General features: G+C 42.5%; 1 protein-coding gene across 1 annotated transcript in view; it reads left to right on the top strand.

Annotated features, from left to right (window-relative positions):
• The window catches only part of gnai2b (guanine nucleotide binding protein (G protein), alpha inhibiting activity polypeptide 2b), a 29,976-nt gene extending 8,008 nt beyond the window's left edge, over positions 1–21,968 (top strand). The window contains exons 2-9 of the mRNA XM_035631620.2: positions 8,242–8,284; positions 9,737–9,878; positions 13,245–13,405; positions 16,627–16,755; positions 18,497–18,626; positions 19,107–19,260; positions 19,437–19,629; positions 20,381–21,968. Coding sequence (XP_035487513.1) covers positions 8,242–8,284; positions 9,737–9,878; positions 13,245–13,405; positions 16,627–16,755; positions 18,497–18,626; positions 19,107–19,260; positions 19,437–19,627 — 950 coding nt within the window. The 3' untranslated portion in view covers positions 19,628–19,629; positions 20,381–21,968. The remainder of the gene's footprint in view (positions 1–8,241; positions 8,285–9,736; positions 9,879–13,244; positions 13,406–16,626; positions 16,756–18,496; positions 18,627–19,106; positions 19,261–19,436; positions 19,630–20,380) is intronic.
• The last annotated feature ends 340 nt before the right edge of the window (positions 21,969–22,308 follow it).

Raw genomic sequence — 22,308 nt, 5'->3', positions numbered from 1 at the left:
CCAAATCAAGCTCAGCAGAAAATAAACGGTGGAAGAGTCCCCTAGCACTGCTCTGGGGACGGGGACAAAAATTGTCATGCAAAGGTCTTTACCAACACTTTTCCCTGTCATCATTTTTTGCTGGACCATTCAGTCGAAATTACCAACATCACCAGTTAAGGCGGCGTTAAAGGTCACTCATTGATTTGACTCCCAGTTGATTGCTGCTGGCATAACTATAAACCGCTCCTCCACACATTCACATTCATAAATTAATTTGACAATAGTTTGATGCCTTGCATACTGCACCATAGCACCGACCAAAAGACACAACATATATTTGTTATACGGCAAGTTATCGGTAGGAGATAGTGAAATTATAGCCAGTTTTAACATCTATTCAAAACACATCAAACATCAAAACAGAGAAAGCACCTGCACCTCAGAGGCACTATGCTGGTTATTTGTTCTGGTTTTCAGACTATATTCGTGCTGAGGCGGTGGTCTTTGCTACGTGTGTATTTGGTTTAGGAAGACCTCTGACAAGGACATTTCCATTATGGGCATTTGAGTGTATTGCATCATTGGAGAATGATGTTAAAAAATAGTTTGGCTTAGTGGACTAAGATGAACCAGTCTGGCTCCCAATCCCCTCTATCGGGTTGCCATGGTTATATATATATATATATATATATATATATATATATATATATATATATATATATATATATATATAATACATTTTTTAAATCCTTTTTCCTTCTGCAAAAAACAGCAGGAACCAAATACTCTATCTTTTTGGTTTGACCATGTGGATGTGAAAGAAGCTAATACTTAATGCTATTTGAAATGGAGATGTTAAACATGTAAAACATTAACAGAGGAATAGAGAAATGAAGAGGCCAAACGATGAGAAAAAAAAAATTCTTCTGAAAAGCACATCCATATGTTTATCAAATTCAGTTTTCCAAGTGATTTGAAGTTAAAGCTCTTACCTCTGAATAGGTTTCTCTCTTTTGAAGATTATGAAGTTAAAAATGACTGAGCACCACCAGATTGTGACCTAAATATTTTTTGCCACCACAGGGTTTCAATTGTTTCTTTTGAGTATATCACAGATGAAGTTCTTTTTCACTTTCTTAAAATGTCAAGAGTGGCTGGATCATTGATTTTTAGGAGGAGCCACAGTCTCATCAATGGCATAGCAATGAAACAATGCATTTTGCTTGTGTATGACCATGGGGGGAGCATTTCCAAAGAAATGGATTAGTCCAACAGTTTTTGCTGAGGAGGAGGAGGAGGGGTTGCCAGTGGAGACTGGAAAGGTACAGTTTGATCCAGTCGAGAGCAGAAGCAGTGAGAACTACCCACATAAAGCATTAACTTAGAATAGGATGATCAGTGGTGCTGACGGATGCGCCGAGGTCTAAAAGGATTAAATGTAAAGACGTGCTTGCTTCTGTCTTTCAACGACGGTAATGAAGTGCGCCTATACTCCTCTTATGAGTTCAGTACTTTTCCTCAGGCAGCAGTGATTAATTGTGTTGCACACATACGGCATCTGCACGTCACGTCACAGCGCCTCCGTTGTCGATTTGTGTGCATCAGAATGAGCTTTCACTCGTCTTTTTCTCCCTGATCCTTTTTTTCCCCCTCAGACATGAGTCTTGACATACTCCCTTTGATTTCCATCTTGTTTCGCTGTCCTTGGTACAAGGCACATGATTAAGACGTGTGATAAAAGGAGTCTGCTAAAGCTGCCGTCACTCTTTGTGTCTTCACTGTCTCGCACATGGCGTTCTGCTCGATGTGAGTCATTGATTTTTTTTTTTTTCTTCAAAAATGGCTCTGTGATGTCCAACAGTAAATTCTAAAACAGAATTGTGCAATATATTGTGCTGTTTATTGAACATCCAGGTGACATCAATGTGTTGGTGCTCCTTGTGCACACACATATAACATTTACCATTGGCTGTACAGTCAGAGTGCAGTAAGCACTGCGAGGCAGTGAAGCTCCGCTCCTCCCTTTCAGGGCTGATGACCTACTTTTCCACTCCAGGCGACAACGTGCACTGTATCCAGTCATGTAAAATTCCTCCATCGCTCTCCTCTCTTTAATTGTGAAGTGGGCTGAGGTGGCGGTGAAAGTGGGCGGCAGGATGCCTGGCTGGCTGAAACTGTGCTACTGATGCTTTGTATATTGTTTTGATGGACACCTACCTATACTGAAAACTACAGAAAGCTCATCTAGGGCTTTGTTCTGTGTTCCAAAGTGGTGGAGAGGCTGCGTGAAATAATTCAAAGACTGCGGCGGTCGACGGGTCAATAAAGGGAAGATGGAGAAAAAAGAGGAGGCTGATAATAAAAGCCTGCTGACAGAGGGCGACATACTAGAACCAAGTGTCAAAAAACAACTCCACTTATAGATGAGTATCTTGCTCTCACACACACCTAAATACCCTTAACCTTTATCCACTTCAGTAGACAAACAAAACCTGAGCCTGAACTGTTTGAGTCTTAGAATTGTTGCATAAAAAAATGGAGATTACAAAGGGGCTTTATCACTCGTGTCGCCTACACGTCAGAGCAACAAACTGTAAAAACAACACTGACATATCTGCACCTTTATACATCTGCCTGTTTTACCATGCAGCTTATCTGGAGCAACCTTCATTTGGAGTTGTGATTGTGGCCTCCTGATAAATGTTAGCTCTGCTTGGGTCTCCGCCATCTTCTGCACTAAATATACCAGTCTCTTTAGCTGCTAAGTTCTCCACTCTGAGCTTTTTTTTTTGAAACTGTTAACAATGGTGATTACAGTGATGAGAATGAACCTAAACAGTTAAGTTCTACAGCTTTGTAGAAATGATGGGACCTGAAGAGGTGGGTGACAATTCTTTGTGGGTTCATACGACTTTCAACATAGCACCTGGTAATAGGTGGGAAGGAGCTGTGCAAATTATAGGACATTATAAAATGTAGAGCAAGGAATACTTTGGGTTCAGAGTAAAATGGGCTGAAGTGGATGGGATGAACAAATGTGAGCACTTACTAAAGGTCAGGTTACAATGGCCTGTTCCCATTTTGGGTTTGGTTTAAAGTTGGTAAAATAGTTGGTAAAATACCAATATAGATTGGAATCTAAAGCTTTCATGATTGAATGTTACATATATCTGTTTAACTCGGATAAAGGTAGAACAACGTAAAAGGGAATTCAGGTAGGCTAACAAGAGAGGATTTTGTTGTCAGGAAGAACACTATAATAATGTATTTACTCACAAAATAACATCACGTCTGCTTGTGCCTGTACACTGCGACGTGGCTTTAAATAGCAACGGCATCGTTGTTGTGTATCCCGCTCGGTGTCATCGACGCCCAGAAGAGATTAACCTTTAAATGGCTGTTAAAAGCTAGTCGGATGTGAGCAGTCGTGACACCGACGGGTGGGGACAGCGAGTCGAGGATGAAAGGGAAGGAGCAATCGTGTCTCAGCCAGGCCAGTGAGTCATTCTCCCATGGCGGTCGCTTAGACAATAGATGGCCTATGACGCTGGCATATGCTGGGATGTGCTACATGTCTCTACAGAGGAAAAGCCATGGCAGTGGGCCGTGTGACACACAGTGTTTGTGATTGTATGTCTTGCAAGGATGCTCTCGTATTGCGCTGAAATAGCAGAATGCAGTTTTTTGGTGTTGCTTATTCCCATTGTCATGTCACAAATCCCCTGCTGAGTTGTTTCTCCTCTTTAAGTGCAGTAGGTGTATTTGCTGGTCGTCGTGGCTCCAGGGATGTCCTCTGTCAGTCTGCCACTTTGGTCCAGGTCGGAAATCTCTCAACAACTATTGGATGCATTGCCGTGAGGTTTAGACAAATATTCAAGATTTCAGTTTATTTGCCATGACTTTATATGAATGACAAAGTGGTTCAAAGAACTGGGGAACCTGTGGAAGAGATTGCACCTGCACTTGATGTATAACCACATACCTGTAAGGCGAATACTAAGCCCATTAGCCTTAACTGTTTAGTTTAGTGTCACGTAGACGAAGCAGAAGCAAGCTGGTGAATCTACGGTACTAAACCCAGAAATCTATGTCTGAATCGAACTATGGATTTGGAGAATCATTACTGAGACATATATGTCAGGATCAAAAGCCTCACGTTGGAAATTAGCAGCCTATAAGTAATACACTGGTTTAAGCGCCATCATAAGAGAAGGTTTTAGGGATATATTATAGTAATTGGGTCATTGTGGGAAGGTTGGTCTGCCATATATCTGCTGTTGCATGTATTTTACTCCTGCTTCTCTAACTGCTAATCTACTGCCAGTGATGTGACGCAGAGACTAAGAACAAAACAAGCGGTTGCCTGCTGGTATTCACTAAAGGCTCTGCAGCACTTGAGTGGTACTCCTACACATATTCTACTGACTTAATATAAAGTCTCCGTCACAGATTCTCCCAAGGGATTCTGTGCCCCGAGAGCTACACGAGGGCAGTTTTTGCCTTCTCAGCAAGCTCATTATGGGACATCTCTTGGACTCAAGCTCATAATTAAAGCGTATGAATCTAATCCCGACCGCTGAAAGTCAGTCACTGATGCATTAGGAGTTTGAAATATATATTTTATTCTTTTTTAATGTATTGTTTTGCCTTCTAAACTCACCCAGAGGAACATCTCTCTCACCGAAGTCCTCGTGCAATTGCTGTCGAGGGGAGGATGAAGACAACTCCTCTGATATACATGAGCTGCTTTCAGACATGCACTGAAGGCTGGTCATTTTCCAGAAATTCTTCCGGAGGGGCTTCGTGTGAGAACAGTAAATGTCCGCAGACTGTCTGACTGACATTGTCCAAGCGAGCCCATGTGAGAACACCGCATGAACGAAAACACTGCTTTCCGCAGCAGGGTTATCGTGGTGTCCTGCCTCCTGCTGCTCCACCCGGACGCCACAGAACGTTCCGGCATTTTTCTGTGAACGTGTCTGGCTCCGACAATTCCCTGCTGTTGTCTTCATATGTGAATTGCCAACTCCTTTGAAATGTCCGGACTCAGTTTTCCGGACATTTTCTGGAGTTAATGTTTGAAAACAGCTATGGATTCATGCCAGCCACGTCTTTTTACCTGAAGAATTCACTTGGCGGCCGTAGATGTGGCCACCATTGGCCCAAGGCTGCATCTTCAAATTACTTTCAAAATGTTCTTAAGTTTTCGAACTTCCAACAGAATCCTTACGGTTCTCCTTTCAAATTACTTTTCAAGTCGCTTGATTCACTTCCCCTGAGTGTAGCACAAGTGCAGATGAGGGCGGGGCTAGTTGATTGACTTTGACGCTTGTGTGTTTGCTGAGGAACAAGATATCTCATCAGTCCATGAATGGCTACTTTGCGTCATTAGCAGTGGATAACTGAGACCGCAGCCGAGTTGCCATCGATTTTGCGAGTGCTGGGTGTTTTGAGAGAAACGGTTCTGTTTTCTGTAGCCTGGCCACTTTTCAGCGCCAAATCATGGTGTCATCTTTGCTGCGTTCAGGCGCTCTCTGAAAAAAACAACCGGGGAACAGCCGTGAATAGTTTTGGTTGAAGAAGCAGAAAGAGGGGGGTGGGCACCGTCTCCTCGCTGCCAGAAAATGATTCTGGTTCTCTTGTAACGGCACCAAAAAGAAAGAGCTTGTCCGCTCTGCCAGCAGAACCCACAGAGGGGTCTTTGTAATTCTGATCAGTCCTCATTACTGCTTCAACTCACAGCGCTTCATGTACGATGGATAGATCTGCTCCGTTAGAATACACTGCTTAATAAGAGACCTGTGGTCTTTACCAATATTGTTCTCTGCTGGGTTCACTGATATACTAGTACTAGATGTCTGAACGCCACATGAGACAGTTGTTGAAATCAATTATGCATACAGTCATTTTATTGGCACATAGCGCCGTGTTAATATCCTGCTCAGTGCCGATTGATTAATCATGTGCAGAGGCACTTTGTCCCCCGATGATTTGACATCGTTACGGCTGTCAGTGATGTTTGTACCTGATTTATGTTAAGCTTTTGTTTCCAAGATCATTTTTAATGGACAGGTGTGACATTTAATCCCTAAAATGGCCAACTCTTATATTGTTCTTGTCAAGTTTATTTTCAGCTAATTTGCAGTATCCTTACCTCCAATTAGGCAACCAAATCAAAAAATGATTGTTTTTTTGTTTTTCTGTCCAAGCTGTTAGCTGATGTGGCTTCTCCTGAAAACCTCCAGTAATGATAATTGACACCCACAAGATGAATAATGACCGATATTTTTTTATGTATGGTGCACTGTTTACTCTGCTGCGATAAGATGTCCTGAAACTGAAAAATCCAAAAGTCAATTCAAAGGTTTTCCCCCCAAACCAGCACAACAACAACAACAACAACAACAACAACTGCCCATTCCACCGAAAACACCTCGAGCATGAAGGCTGAGGATGCTCTCTTCTTTTTTTCGCTGCTGTTCACAAGTGTTCACCTCCCTTCAGGCTCGAAATATTAATGGACGGGTTTTATTCTGGGGTGAGGAAGGTGACCTTCATGCCTGTGTGAGTCCGCGGAGAGAGACAGATATTCCACTTTCCACCACCTACCTTTTATTCTGAAACGGCACATTTTGACATTACATTAGAACTTTATACAAGCACCTATGAATCTGATGTTGAGTTTATATTGTCTGTTCATATGTGCAGGTGGAAGCGTGGTCTAAAAGTCATATAACATAGTGTTCCTAGAGGTAGGACGGGGATTGAATAGAAGCAGCAGCCTAGTTACATAATTTCATCTAGATCAGCCTTAAACTAGATTAAAGAAACGTTTCTACTTCAGGATTTAAAGGAACAAGGAGAACACCTGAGAATTAACGTGAATTTCTTTAATAGCACATCTTGTTTGTTGTGTCTACTGGGTGATATCCATCCAGATACTTTCTCTGCTTTCGTGGCTGTCTAGCAGGAGAACACGAGTGGCATCTCGTGAGACGGCAAACGTCGCCCCAGACGTTGCTTCTGCACCCCTCCCTTTGCCACGGGGTCCCTCTCTCTCAGAAAAGTGGCTGGACGTGTGTGAATGTGATGAGTGTTGACAGCGCGAGGGGGGGGGCGCTTGGGATCCCTTTTGCTCCCTTTTGCTCTGTCGGCTCCAGGCAAGGCTAATGTTTTCTGGCAAGGCCGGGTTAGGTGGCATGATGATGGGACAGTGCGTGGTGGCGTGGTCCCGACGGCACAGTGGACATGCCAAAGACTCAAGCGTACTCATTTCAACACGATTGCAATGGCGTTGATTGAAGCACAGCTCACTGTATTTGTAATCCGGACCGATTGGGTTTATTGTGTGTTTTGTGCTGACATGTGAACTGTGTGTATGACAACTTTGCTACTATATGGCACATTTTGCCTTTTTTTTTGCCAGGTTGTCTCAGTACCAATGCTATTAATTTTTAATCCTTAATGGATTAAATGATTAGGACTTTCACTCCCTTTTGTTCTTAAGTGTGTCTTGCATTTCCACTTAACAAACTTTGGTTTCAGCTCAGTGATTGTAGATATTTTCTCCAATTTGCAACAATTTAAATTTCTAGATATGTCTGAAGTCGTTGTTTATGTCGATTGCGGTTCATGTCCAGACACATGTAAACAATTAGTTTTCTTGTACACTAAGTCACTCTAATATGTCAGTTGCTGACCAATCGGATGGAGTCGGTCCTGCCGGAGCTCACAGCTACATTAGATGATAAATAAGATGATACAATCGACAAACCTGCAAGGTGGTTTTCTGAGTGATTGGCAACCAGTCGCTGACCCAAAAATGTTTGAATGAATATATGGTGTGCTTTAAAAAATGAATGCAACACTAAAACATTCTAAGCCGAATTGAAAGGACCTTTTGTCATTATACTTACCATGAGTTGAGAAAACAACTGCTACCACGCGGCCTGAAATAACCGGCAGCCTCTTCCCTGCACCCTTCTCCTACCAGATTGGAAAATAAACAATGAATTAAATAGAGGGATTCTGCATATCTGTACATCATGTCCTCAAAAGTGGAAACATAAATAAACCAGGCGACCCAGAGGACAGAATGTGATGTTGGTGCCAGGTCATCCCTGGGTCACTCGTGTTCTCGGAGCAGGAACAGTCACTGCTTGTTTTCGACAGTATTCACCTCACGCACACTGACACAAAGCAACGGCAACATGCGGCCGAATTTCCCTCTGTAACTGTAATGCTTTAATGTTCCAACAGGTGCAGGGGAGTCTGGGAAGAGCACCATTGTAAAGCAGATGAAGTAAGTCACAAAAGCAAACTTTATCTTACCTCTATAATATATATATACTGTGTCTCTTCTGTTTAAAATGGATACCCCAGCTCACTGGAACGTGGGTGGGTTTTTATCCTCTTTTTTAATCTCTCTTAAAGACTTTCTCGGGACTTAGGGTTCTTAACTCATTTATATTTATCCATTTTTAACTTTTGGAAAACCAGCAAATCCGAGCTGAGTTGAAAGTAAGAACATAAAGTACCAAACGCATGCACCTGAGGGTTCTCTAATCCCTGTTAATTCTGCCACACTTTCTTCTGATCTTGTCTTCTCCGTTTGGCTCAGACACTCGGGCACTGACCATGTGGCCGATTAAATCAGAGGTTTTAGCTCGGGAGTTTACAACAGTAACCATGTGATTGTTAGATAAGGTACGTTTGACTCTGTGCGGTTTGTAGGGAACCTCATGGCCTTCGCCGTGTTATTGTCTTTTACTGCTACGAGCACAGTAATAGTTTGTGATTACAGAGGGTGTTGTAATGCCTGTGTACCATTCAGAACACACACACACACACACACGCAGACACACACACAGACACACACATGCAGGACCCCAAATGGCTTAATTATTCACATTCCTCTGGACAAGCCAGGCATTGAATCTATTTTTTATGAGCTCGGAGCAGGAACAGTCTGTCACTCTCTTCGAAGCCCGGTTATTAGCGCGTACGGGCGTACAGATAAATCAGCCGCAACACAGAAACACTCCACTGGCCCGTTATGTAACATTACCCACCGAAGCGTCCTGTGCAAACATGACATTACACTAGTAAAAGTTAGGAAAACATTACTGCATTCTTAAAATATCTTCAAAATCAGAAAATGTATATATTTGTTTCCTAATCATTTGCATCAATGCACTGTTAAATGCAGCAAGCTGTTTACTCAACAATTCACGTGGGGTCGTCTCAGTTCGCTCTCCTCCTGCTTTTCTTCGACAGACTGATGAAGTCTCGACGATTGCACCTCTTGATAGGATGCGCACTAGTACATGTGCAGACGCTTGTGTTCCCTCCCTCTCAGGTCCAGGGCGATGATATTGCGAGAGCTAAACTCAGGATACTGCATCTAATGGATGCCGCAGAGGCAGTTCGAGTGTGTGTGTGTTAACCCCACTGCATCATCCTACACAGCTTGCTGGCAAGACCAGACAGTATTGGTAGACGAGAAAGAAGCTTTCTTTCAGCTTCAACACTCAAATGTGTCACTGATAATCATACAGTATCAGTTATATCATTGCTGTTTGTACATCACTTAATTCATGACAGTAAAACTTCCGTTCATGTTCATCTCGATGATTGACGTGCTGAGGAGTGTCACTGGAACACGGTGGAGCAGTTAGCCTGCAAGCGGCCAAAACACTTCTGTGAATGAAGGTTTTTACGTATGCACTTGATAATAATGTCTTGATATTCTCAGGATCATCCACGAAGACGGCTACTCAGAAGACGAGTGTAAGCAGTACCGGGCGGTGGTTTACAGTAATACCATCCAGTCTATTATGGCCATTGTTAAAGCCATGGCCAGTCTCAAGATAGACTACAGCAACCCAGCCAGAGTGGTAAGACGCGAACACAACTACTGTGTATTTGTTACAGCATGACATTTCTGTATATTTGTACGTTAATACGGAATGCAATATTTCCATCCACTCATCTTAAATTTGCAACGACAAAACAAAGCATGTTTTATCAACAACATCTTGCTGTTTTTTTTATTTGTTGTAGTTCTTACGTTTTATGCTTGCACAGATTTAAAATCACAATAGTTTTCCTTCATTTCCATAAAACTCACTTTCACATTTCCTTCTGCCTCAATGAGACAAAAAAACCCAACTCTGTCGGACTATCTCTTACTACAAACATTGTATTCCCTCATTGCAACGCTCTAGTAAAACCCAGTGACCAAAGATCATTTCAAGGCTGCGATGCCTCTGGGAAACAAGGTTCTGTTTCCTCCGTCATGCCTCCTCTCGGGCAATTCGTGTTCAGTCAATAACACTGGCAAGCTGTCAAAGGCAGGATCATGGGATTTCAGCATTCGCCAGAGCACAGCAGTCAGTGGTGAAACTGTGGTCGGTAGTACAAACGGGATCACGGTGTGACGCTCAACTAGTCCATCTTTGTAACCGGCGGGGGAAAAGGTCGGTGTCTAACCCACTTCACCTGCTCCATATTTGATCTGCTCTCTCCTCAAATTACTGAATGTGTGGCTAATACCAACAGCATCAGCCGTTAGGCCACTGGCAGCTATTTTGGGGATAGAATTTGTCCAAAAGTGATGGCAGAGCACATTTTGACAACACACTCAGTTTGCCAGATGCCTTCTGCCGCCTCAGCAATGACAAACTAAGTATTTGTCCTGAACATTACTACCTGTAAAAGCAGGACCTTAAAGGATGCCCAGAATTGTTTGGTTTCTTTTTTTTTTTGTATCTGTGATTTATCATTCTATGTCTGCTTCACATTCTATGTCTGCTTTTTGTCTAGACTAGTCTGTCTCACTGCATGTAGAGGGAATTAGCCATTGGCAAGTTTTGACAAAACTTTGGATCGTGCATTCACAATGTACTTGTCTTTTAAGTATTTTTTTGTGGCGTTTGCCTTTCATGGAATTAGCCATTTTAATAATGGTGCAAATACAAATGTTCCATCAAGAGAAGTTCCTCCTTTGCCTGTATTTTGGCAGAGGCAGCGTTGTTGCATCCTTTGCTTCGTGCCACCCAGTGTGACGATGAGAGGCAACATGGGGAGAGGTCTGCAGGTGTTACTTTCAATTGAGCAAGTTATCATAGCACTTTAAATTCAGTTAGTTATTGGCAATGTGTAATGCCTATTACGGCTGATAAAACCTGTCAGCACAGGTCAAACTGACATGTGCAAAAGGTTACTAATGGCTTAAAAACTGCATAAGTGAAAAACATTTTTCTACGTGAGTTATTCTCTGTTTGATATTATCATGATATCTGTGGGATTTGGGACTAATTAGTCTCAATCTGACTCTGGGGAGAACATTTGCTGGGCTTTTGAGATTGTTTTGACATTTTATAGATTAGATGCTTCGTCAGTTAAACAAAACAGTTTGATTAATCAATAGCAAAAAGGAATCGTTTGCAGCTCTAGCAGGCACAATTAACACACACACACACACACACACACACACACACACACACACACACACACACACACACAAAGCTCATCAGAATTATCATTAAAAACTCTCATATGCTGCTTTCAGAAAGAGAGCCACCACCGTCAACAACAACATGCCACAGCTCCGAGCACAGATCCAGCCCACTGCACCCTGTGAACACTCATCACAACACTTATCAGCCTATGAACAAGCTGCCACTGAGGTCTAACGGTGTCTGAACTCGTTCCTGTGGAGGAGTGTGTGTCAGCGGGAATCAACAGTGTGTTCTGTATCTGAAACTGTGGGATCGAGGACTCTGCTGTGGTCATTATAAGAGCAGGATGGATAGATAAATGTTTATCCCCCCCCCCCTTCTCTCTCTCACTGACAGATCTGTCAAATGGCCGTGTGTTCGTGACGATACTCTCACAGACTCCCACACGTAGCAATTAGTGGTGCTAGCCTGCCCATACTTGCACACAGCAGCCCCTCAGAAGCGCGCACGCAGTTTGTGCATATGTGCACACATGCATACACGTGCACAAACACAGACATCAAATCAAAAACATGCACTCTTACACATTATCCAGGCTCTTTGTGTATTTGTTAACTCTGGTTGAAGGAGCAGGATAAGTTTTAGCAAACATATCCCGTTCCCAGAGATTCACTGTGGCATCATCCATCAATAAAAAGCATCTGTTTCATTGGTGGTGCGTAAGCTCGCTAGTCCTGGTCCCTATGATAGAACACATTGTTAAGCAATAACAGCAATGCAGACACAGAGCCTCAGTAAATATATGGCTGTTATGTTCCTCAGAACTGGTGATTGATTCTCACTACGAACGAGGTAAATATACATCAATCAACAGAAGAAAGTCGATTAAAAATGACTAATCGTGAAAGGAGCATAGTGGGTGACTGCATGACAGGAAGTAGAGACAAAAGTGCATTTCTTCTCAAATGTGATGAACACACACACACACACAGTGAGATTGTGTTTCCAGAAGAAAGGAAAAAAAACCTGTGAAATGTATTTGTCACCGTGAATCATTTCTCGATTTGAATGATGACTGCATTCATAATCAGACCTCTTTTAGACAGAGAAACAACTACAGCCAAATACTGTACAGCAGAACCGCCAATATAAGTACGGATGCACAGGGACGACCGGGGACCAATGGCGGCTCTTTGTTAATCAGACACTGTAAAATAAAGAGAAGAAGGTTGACTTTCATGCCGACTGAAAAGGGAGAATTTAGAGACACAGGCATCAAGAAGTCAAACCACAGTCTGTTAGAGCAGCATTGCTGTTACCGCGAGTCACACCAACATATCTCACCTATCTTGCATGTGCTCAGCCCAGATTGGCTGGCATCAACTTTTCGTAGGTTGCAGGTTGAAGTCATCATCACATTATATCGCGGCTATAACCTCCGCTTCCTTGGCAGTAGTTCAGAGAGACACAGCAGCCATGACTAATTTTATTTGTTGTTACCAAAAACTACTTGGTAAACTAATGGCTGAGAAGATTCTTCACTGTTTGTAGATCATTCTATTTGCTTTCTCTCTCTCTCTCTCTCTCTCTCTCTCTCTCTCTCTCTCTCTCTCTCTCTCCGTCTAACAGCTGATGTACAACTTAGCTAATGGTTTCTCTACAGTATATGAGAAATATTTAGGACTTCCTCTGTGTATTGTGTACTATATTTCAATCGTTTGAGGATTTTTGACATTTCACAGTTTGCATGTATGTTTTGGCAGTGATTTCCTTCATCGGTGTTCTTCTCACCCCTCGCAGGACGATGCCCAGCAGCTCTTTGCTCTGTCGGCGGCCGCTGAAGAGCAGGGCGTCCTTCCCGATGACATGGCCAATGTGATGAAGCGATTGTGGGGTGACAGCGGTATACAGAGCTGCTTCGCAAGGTCGCGAGAATACCAACTCAACGACTCTGCAGCATAGTGAGTGTGACTTTGTTATGTGATCGAAATACTTTCCAACCGTGTGCGAGCCTAAAAGAATTGCTGATTTTTAATATTCTGCTCACTTACTTAGACTGCCTCTCTGTGTTTACCCACTATGAAGGTAAATGTGGCCAATTGGCAAACCAAATAGTGGTTTCATATTGTTCGATAGTATTGCCACTGCGGGTGTTGTAATGGATCTACTGGTGTAGTCCCGTCAGCCTCTCTCATAAGCGCTGCAGTGAGAAACCTGTCTTTTACTTCTCCAGGGGGCTTTAGAGACGAGAAAGATATTCCAATAACTTTCTTTTAGTGATCATTTCTCCCTATCCGGGTGTGATTATTTAATATTGTAACCTGATAAGCAGAGCACAGAATCGTCTGTCTCGGGAGATGAAAGAATGAGACTCGGATGAGAAAACTTCGTCCAAGTAAACCATGTAAGTCCAAGGCTGTGATAACAAAACACCCCAATGACCCACACTTTGGTTTTGATTTGTTGTTTTTTTGGAGCAATTGTTTTGATTTTGTTGCGGTGCTGCACAAAAATCTGAAATGTTGTTTTGTATGATATGCTCATGATGAGATGGAAAACGTTAGGCAACAGCCATAGATGTAGTGATCAGGTTTTCAGTTTGTCCATCCGTCCATACACTCCACTCTCATGAACACAAAAGCTCTAGAGAGGACTTCCTTCAAATTTGATACAACGGTTCACTTGGACTGGTGGTGAAAGGTCAAGGTAGCTGTGGACTTTTCAACGTGATATCTCAGGATTGACACATCTAACACAAACACATAACTCAATAATTATGTCATACTAGTTATTCACTGTATGTATTATCATCATGGGCATGTGACATGCACGAATGTCACATTGGCTGAAATGTTGGACATCTCTCTCGTTCTGCCTGTGAAGTGTAAGGCTGGCCGGACCACTGAAGATCCCAGCTGGCCTCGGATGATGATGCAATGCTTGTGTAAGTGGGGCAAGCTGTGTCAAGCATGGTGAAAAATGCTTCCACACTCCCCTGCTGACCAACAGTCTGTCAGAAGACAGAGAAAAGACGAAAAGACGGGAAAGTGGGAGGGTTGTGAATGAAGCACCACGGAGAGCAAAAATCAAATGGGTGTTTTTTCCTACTCTGTTCTTCCTAGACACCGTGTAATGTTTAGCATTATTCTATATTTCAATGCTTCTCTAACAAGGAGAAAAGGTTGCCAGTAATCTGTCTTTTAAAAGGCAAAACATCAGTGCAAATAGCCCTCATGAGCCATATTGATTTCCATGGAGTATTGTATTTAAATCGATCAGAGAAGGAATATCAAATGGTCATGTTTTTTTGTATACCATACATCAAATTGACTGAAGTAGAGCAAATCAGTAAAGAATATGCATGTTGCCATAGAAATCCTCCCACTGAGGACAGTACATAGTCTTGGGGGTCCAGTGGTAATCCCTCAGAGGTCTCACAAAGACATCTCAGTGATCCAATTCACGTGAGGATCCGTTATATGTGCAGAGTTGATACTTGGCATCCACGCTCTGATCTCATCTCATTCCCCGCAAACATGAGTGACGGTGAAAAATGTTTCCTCTACAAGCTACACTTGATACAGAGCTTGAGTGTACATCGACGTGTATCACTATGATAGGACATCCAATATGGAGTGAACCAAAATGGAAAAATCGAAAGTAACCAAACAAAACCACCTGAAGGCAGCGACTATGTCATCTACCATAGTAATGATTAACTTCAGTATATCAAACACATAAAAAAGTGTGTGGCCGAAACACAGCAGACAAATCATTTGTTAAGACGTGTTATGTAGCTCTGTGAATCACCAGATTACCAGTAAAGCTGCAACAGTTAATTGATTAATCGATTAGTAATTGATACCTAAATTAATCAGCAATTATTTTGATAATCGATTAATCAGTTCAAGTAGTTTTTATGAAAAACAAAAGTCTAAATTCTCTTATTTCAGCTTCTTAAATACTATTTTCTGGTTTCCTTGCTCCTCTGTGACAGCAAACTGAATATTTTTCTTGTGTGGACAAAACAAAACATCATCCTGAGGTTTTGGGGAAACACGGTTGACATTTTTCACCATTTTATGACATTTGATGAACCAATTAATTAATCGATTAATTGAAAAAATAGTCGACAGATTAATAGATTCTGAAAATAATCGTTAGTTGCAGCCCTAATTACCAGCAGGAAATACATTCATACATAAAGTAAATATTAGCAATGAATGTGGATGTCCACCTGGGATGTCTTGCCTGTGTGACAACAGCCACAATCTTAGTCGGGCTCTAGTCTGCGAAAAAAGCCTCTACTACAGTTTGTAACCCCGACGACAACAACAACAGCAGCAACCCAGAGGAAAATCTACTGCAACTCGACAGCGTGGAGGACGAATGTTCCACAAAAGAAAACCCCAGAATAAATATTTGCTGCCATTGCCCAATGTAATAATGTGAGATGAGCCGACGGATAATTATCGTTCGTAAACTAAGCTCTAAAAACCTATTACACCGCCTGTACAGCAACCGAAGCGGCACACAGACACACTTAGGGCCTAGCTGCTTGCCCCAGTGGGGCTTTTAGCAGCCGAACAGGCGGATGTTTCCCTCCGGAGTTGGTGGAGTCCAAAAATAGAGGTAAAAGAGGATGAATGTCCGACTGTTGGCGAGGGCAATGTTAATGTTGCGTTCATAACTCGTTTCCACTGCCCCAAATTGCTAGAAGAAAACACAACAGTTGTTGCAGTCGTCTTCCTGTGAAGAAGCTGTACATGTTCATGTCGATTAAATGTGACGTTCCTCGACCACAGTGGGGAGCTGCGGTGCTGCGAGGCTGACCGCCAGCGCGTTGGAGTCTAACCTGCGCGGTGCATTTGGTGACGGCGGGACTCTGCTGAGCACGGTTCTTTAAAAAAAAAAAAGGCCCTCAAACAGGCTAATGAAATGCCACAAGTGAAGTCATTTACTGCAGCGCAGTGTGACTCACTCCACAGAAAGTTCACAAAATTGCCAGAGTTTATTACCGTTCAATGCAGCTCAGTAAAATGCAGACTGATTGCGAACGTTAATGCACCACAAGTGCTTTAGTGACTGTGCGTTACTATGGTGTGTTGGCGTGTTTTGTGCTTTTGTCTCTTTTTGTAATCATCACCCCCCCCCCCCCCCCCTCTCTCTCTCCCCCCCTCAGTTACCTGAATGACCTGGAGAGGATAGCTAAATTAGACTATATCCCCACGCAGCAGGATGTGCTGCGAACTCGGGTCAAGACCACTGGCATTGTGGAGACTCACTTCACTTTCAAGGAACTGCACTTCAAGTAAGGTCAAATAACGCCCATGTGATATCAGAGTTAATAGTCTTCCCAGTGACCTGGAAACGATTAATAGATAAATAAATGAAAACTGTAGGGAGTTAACGTCGTCCTTCTCACTCTGCCTCTCTTTTACCAAATGGAGTGGTTTAGCCATTTGCAACCGCGATGTGAGTCCAGGGAACTCTTACTCAGCAGCTGACCCAGTCACAGAGTGTGTTTGACATTAAGTCACCTGAGTGGTTGCATGACTCCCTCGCGTTCACTCACGTCCGATGCTCGCTTACAGTGATACAACAAAAATTAAAAAATAAATACAAATGTAACTGTCCTCAGTGCTGTTTTGGGAGAGCATCAGGACAATGGCTGTGTTGGATGTGGAAGAAGTGTTTTCGTTGAATTTGGTCCTCTCTGGTAAGCGGGGATGTGCCAACACAAGCCGCCGCCTCTGCACCTGCTCTGAACACTAAAACAGAAGCGTAATGAACAGTGGCCCTACGCCCACTTTACAGCATTACCCAGAAATTGCTTAATAGCTTATTTTTTCTCCCAACATTAATTCAGGGGGGCGACTGACCCCCCTGCCAGGAAATGTGCAACTCAACAACTCAGAAGCTAAATTACGCCAGTAATTAAAAGGCTAAATATCATGATTGCACGGAGAGCTGGATAAACAAATCAGACCTGCCCACCGTGCTCTCACTCAATAAAACCAGAGCTTTATATAGTTGCTAACGTATGAGTATGTCCTCCATGGCACAGCACTATGGATCTTACATAAAATATGCCCTGATCCAGCCTGAGCACTCAGGTGTGGGACAGAAATGGATATATACATGTATCTCTTAGTAGAAGGGAGTGATTTTATTTAATATTTGATATCAAGACCTATAAGCAGATCCAATTCCTGTATAGATTAACATATAATATGTTGTTATGATATGTATTTTTACATTTTTTGTTGTTTGTTGTTTTAATAGTTCTCGAGCAATATAAAAACGACTCGACCTTTTGTAAAATAGCTAAACAGACTTGGCCAAGTAAAAGAGGCAGTGGCGGCCACGTGGCTCCGGTGTGACCTGTGTCCTGATGAACTCTCTGATATTTACACTCTGTCACAGCCGCAGTGTTTGGCCTGAATAATACATGGAGGAAATCAATAAGAAGAAAGTCACATTTTTATAACTGGGCCCTGTTCACCATCACAACTACGGAGAGGAAATATTAATAGATACAGGTGAATGCCATCTTCTGACGGTGGTTTCATTTAGATTCATCGAGATGGCGCTCCTCGGTCACCTGCTAACCCAAACAGATTGTGGGTCCAACGGAACCTCACATTTGTTGCCTGAATCATCAAAGAGTGGCGGCTGTCCTGCATGTGGAAGACTATTATCACCTCCGCTGTCTGCAGGGTCTTTGCTCAAACCTCTTAATGCATCAGTCACAGAGCTCCGCTTCCCCATTAGCCAGTGCTTTGCTCTGAATTTCGGAGGCCTACCCTCTTACAGCAAAAACATCTGCAATCTGTTATCAGATATCTGATGGACTCTTCACCACCACTGTCGTTCTCAAAACAGCCTCATGAAAACTTAATGTGCCACCCTGACTTTCTCCTTCCTCCCCGCTTCCTCTGTCATTTCCTGACATGTTCCCTTCAACGACATACACACACACACACACACACACACACACACACACACACTGTGTTCCTATTATCACATCCTTTGCTTCATCTACCTCGCAGAATGTTCGATGTGGGCGGCCAACGCTCAGAGAGAAAGAAGTGGATCCACTGTTTTGAAGGAGTCACAGCCATCATCTTTTGCGTTGCACTTAGTGCTTACGACCTGGTGCTGGCCGAGGATGAGGAGATGGTGAGGACAAAGCCCCGCCTTATGTGTGTGTGTCGTCATCTGCATCGATGGACCTTACATGCCGTCTGATTTGGCTCGTTTTCAGTATGAGGTGGTTTAGATTGTACGACATCAGAAGAGGTTTTACGCCGCCCATTGCTCCTTATTATGGCTGAAGAATGGTGAGTTCCAGGTGGTAAAACCGGCTCATTGGAGCTTAACAAGACATTTACAGTTCAACCAGCTGAGTGCAGTTATGTAATGAAAGTGCTAATAGCTCATTTTTCGAGTGACTTGACCCGGTGACTTGAACCCAATTTCTTAAAGAGCTTATGCGTTTAAAACCAGTGCTCAGGAGAGACGTGGCCAAACGATGCTCTGAGGAGCGTCCCCTCACATTTCCGACATTAAACAACAGTGCCCCCTGGTGGCAGCTCCGGTGTGTTGTTGGTGCTGTGGCGGAGATCATGAGCCATCACCAGTGTTCCTTCTTCTCTTTAGAATCGAATGCATGAGAGCATGAAGCTGTTTGACTCGATCTGCAACAACAAGTGGTTCACCGAGACCTCCATCATCCTCTTCCTCAACAAGAAGGATCTCTTCGAGGAGAAGATCCCTCGCAGCCCCCTTGCCATCTGCTTCCCAGAGTACTCAGGTAGGGAGGGGAACATCAGGGGCCGTGCTGCACCTGAGGGTAGAGCTTTAATAGTTACACATTAGAAGTCAAACCACACAAAGTCAGCAATGTATTGTCTTTCAAACAAATACCAACATTGGGGAAAACGTGATCCGTTATCATCTCATCCGTCTCCCCAAACGGTTGTTTTCCAGGAGCCAACAAGTTCGACGAGGCGGCCAGCTACATTCAGACCAGGTTCGAGGACCTGAACAAGAAAAAGGACACCAAGGAGATCTACACCCACTTCACCTGTGCCACGGACACCAAGAACGTGCAGTTTGTCTTTGACGCCGTCACTGACGTCATTATTAAGAACAACCTGAAAGACTGTGGTCTTTTCTAAAGGTATGAATGAGGAACGACTGGGTGGGTGGGAATGTTGAATCATAAAATGTTTTACAATGGCTTTTATTTCATTTAGGTGCACAATGGATTATCTTACCCAATGATGACACAAATCAGTTATTTATTAGTAACTGATGATACATACCAGTCTTAACATTTAACAGTTAACATTTAACATTTTTACTATTCTTGTGATATTTTGAAAACCGATCGAGAGAATAATTGGCAGATTGTTAGATGATGTAATGTAACACTTACTTGTAGCTGTCACTTCGTCCAAGATGAATGGAATCCTAAAAGTAAGGACGTTAGAGTGTGTAGCAGCTTAATTTTAGATGGTTTGATTACTGGATTGGTAAATGGGAAAAAATAATGCACTCTGTGGGATGGACAGTAACCAGACTGTAGTCATGGTTACACTTACCTTTTTGCTGCGACCTGAAATTAAACTCTCCAGTGTCCTTCACTCTCAAGTTACATCTTGAAACTAGATTCAGTCGCAAAATGCACTTTTGTAAAAAGCCTTATCTAGCATTCTAGATGGGTAATTACATTAGTTTGTTTTTGGCGAGTATAATGTGAACTCATGTGAGTCTGGGTGATTTGCTGTGATTGCCGAGGACCCGATTCCGCAGGATAAATGAGTAAACGTAGATTAAAGTTCATGTACATTAAAACAATGAAACAACAGCACGTTTATCTACATTTGTATTGGATTTCTATAGAGCTTTTTGTTTTTTTGTCTTTGCAGGATGATGCCCGACGCATACAGACTTGCATGAGACTGCAACAGCCGTGTGATGATTACTGCTTTTCATACTGAAAACCCTAACAGACTTGATTCCTAGAGGGGACACCTGAAAGAACTTCAACAATCACTAATTTGCAACCATCACATTGTGTATGGTGTCATTATTATTTATGGGATATACAGATATACACCGATCAGCCACAACATTAAAACCACTGACAGGTGAAGTGGATATCAGCAGCTATCTCGTTTTAATCCAATGTTCTGCGGGGAAACCTTGGGTCCTAGCATTCATCCTTGTGTAACTCTGACACAAAACAATCACGTAATTATTGTTGCAGACCAGACGCCAGGCAGACCCCCCCCCCCCCCCCCCCATGGCACTCTCCGTCGGCAGCAGCCTCACCCACCAGTTTTGACTCGGCCTCCAACCTCCCCAGATCCCAATTCGATCAAGCACGTAGGACACGAGAAGAAGCCCAGAACCCAACCCAACCTCACAAAACCCACAGGACCCAAATGATGCGCTGCCAATGTCCCCACACCACAGAACACCCCCAAAGGTCCTGTTTCCATTCCCAGGCGGGTCAGAGCTGTCTTGGCGGCACAAGGGCAACCTACACAATTTTAAGAGGTGGTTTTAATGTTGTGGCTGATTTGTGTGTGTGTGTATATATAGCAGTAATGTCACTAACATTATATATGCTGGACACCAAGTACATACTGAGTACATTTGACCAAGTATCCCCTAAATGGAGTAGAACCAATAACAATCAAGGCACTCAGCTAAGAATTGCTGTTTTTTTTAAATTAGATTATGACATTAATTATTTGAGCCGACTGGCTCTCATCATAGCATATGAAAATACAGTCAAGTTAAATTATTTCCATCCTCAATAAGCCTTCGAGGACCAGTTTGAGTTTCAGATTTGTATTTGAGTTGAGTTTTTTTTTTAAATTTTTGTTTCATTTCCCCTTTTGCTTTTGAAGTTCAGTAAGAGGATAGAGTACAAAAAACACTTTTTATAAAAATCACATTAACTTATGATAACTAACGTTGGCATTTTGTGAACCTTTTGACTGCACAGAGCTTATTTTTAGAAGAAAAAAAACTAACAAGCATGAGGAATGAAAACAGGCAAAGGGAAAATGTTTTTTGTACAATGTTTACACAGAATCAATGTTCACAATTGTACTATAGTGCATTATTCTGCATGACTGTCCCTAGTTTAGCCTGTTCCCCCCACAAACTGAATAACATTCCTAAGTAACTTCTTTAAAGAAACAAAACAGAAATGGTAATGTGGCACTCCTAAAAGACCTGCAAGATTTTCAAGTGGTTTAAGTCTAACATGGATTGTTCTGTACTATTTGTTTCATTCCGAGTCTTTTTTCCATGTGTTCGTGCCTTGATATCTGTTTACACTCGTTCTTTAGAGACATTCTATCTTCATAGTGAGAATTAGGGCTATTTTTACTCCACTTCAATTCACATAATCCATTGATTAAGAAGCACCAGAACACTGAGGCAAGTTGATGATAGCCGTTGATTAATATTGTTAAATGTAAATAAAGTTTGGTGACATGATCTTTTATTTCTTCAGTGTGATGTGGCAAAAGAAGAAAAAAAACATAAACAGCATATTATTCTGTTATTATTCCTCGTGATTGAACTAAAAGTCTAGTAAAGATAAAGTGAAAAGAATATAGAAAGAGAACAATAGAATAGAAATGAGCTGGTGTAGACTAAGTGAATGAGAGCGTGCCACCGCTCACATAGAAATCACACATGTCCAGATGTTCTATAAGATGAATGGAGATGCTGTTCTCTATGTGACGTTAGCAGTTCCAACACAAGATCTCAGATGTTTCATCAAATAACTGTCCTTGGGCCAAATAAGTTAAATAATAATTCATATTCTAAGAAG

This window comes from Scophthalmus maximus, chromosome 6 (genome assembly GCF_022379125.1).
Source record: "Scophthalmus maximus strain ysfricsl-2021 chromosome 6, ASM2237912v1, whole genome shotgun sequence".
NCBI lineage: Eukaryota > Metazoa > Chordata > Actinopteri > Pleuronectiformes > Scophthalmidae > Scophthalmus > Scophthalmus maximus.
The sequence above is the reverse complement of the archived record's forward strand: the minus strand, read 5'-3'. Positions and strand labels throughout refer to the sequence as shown.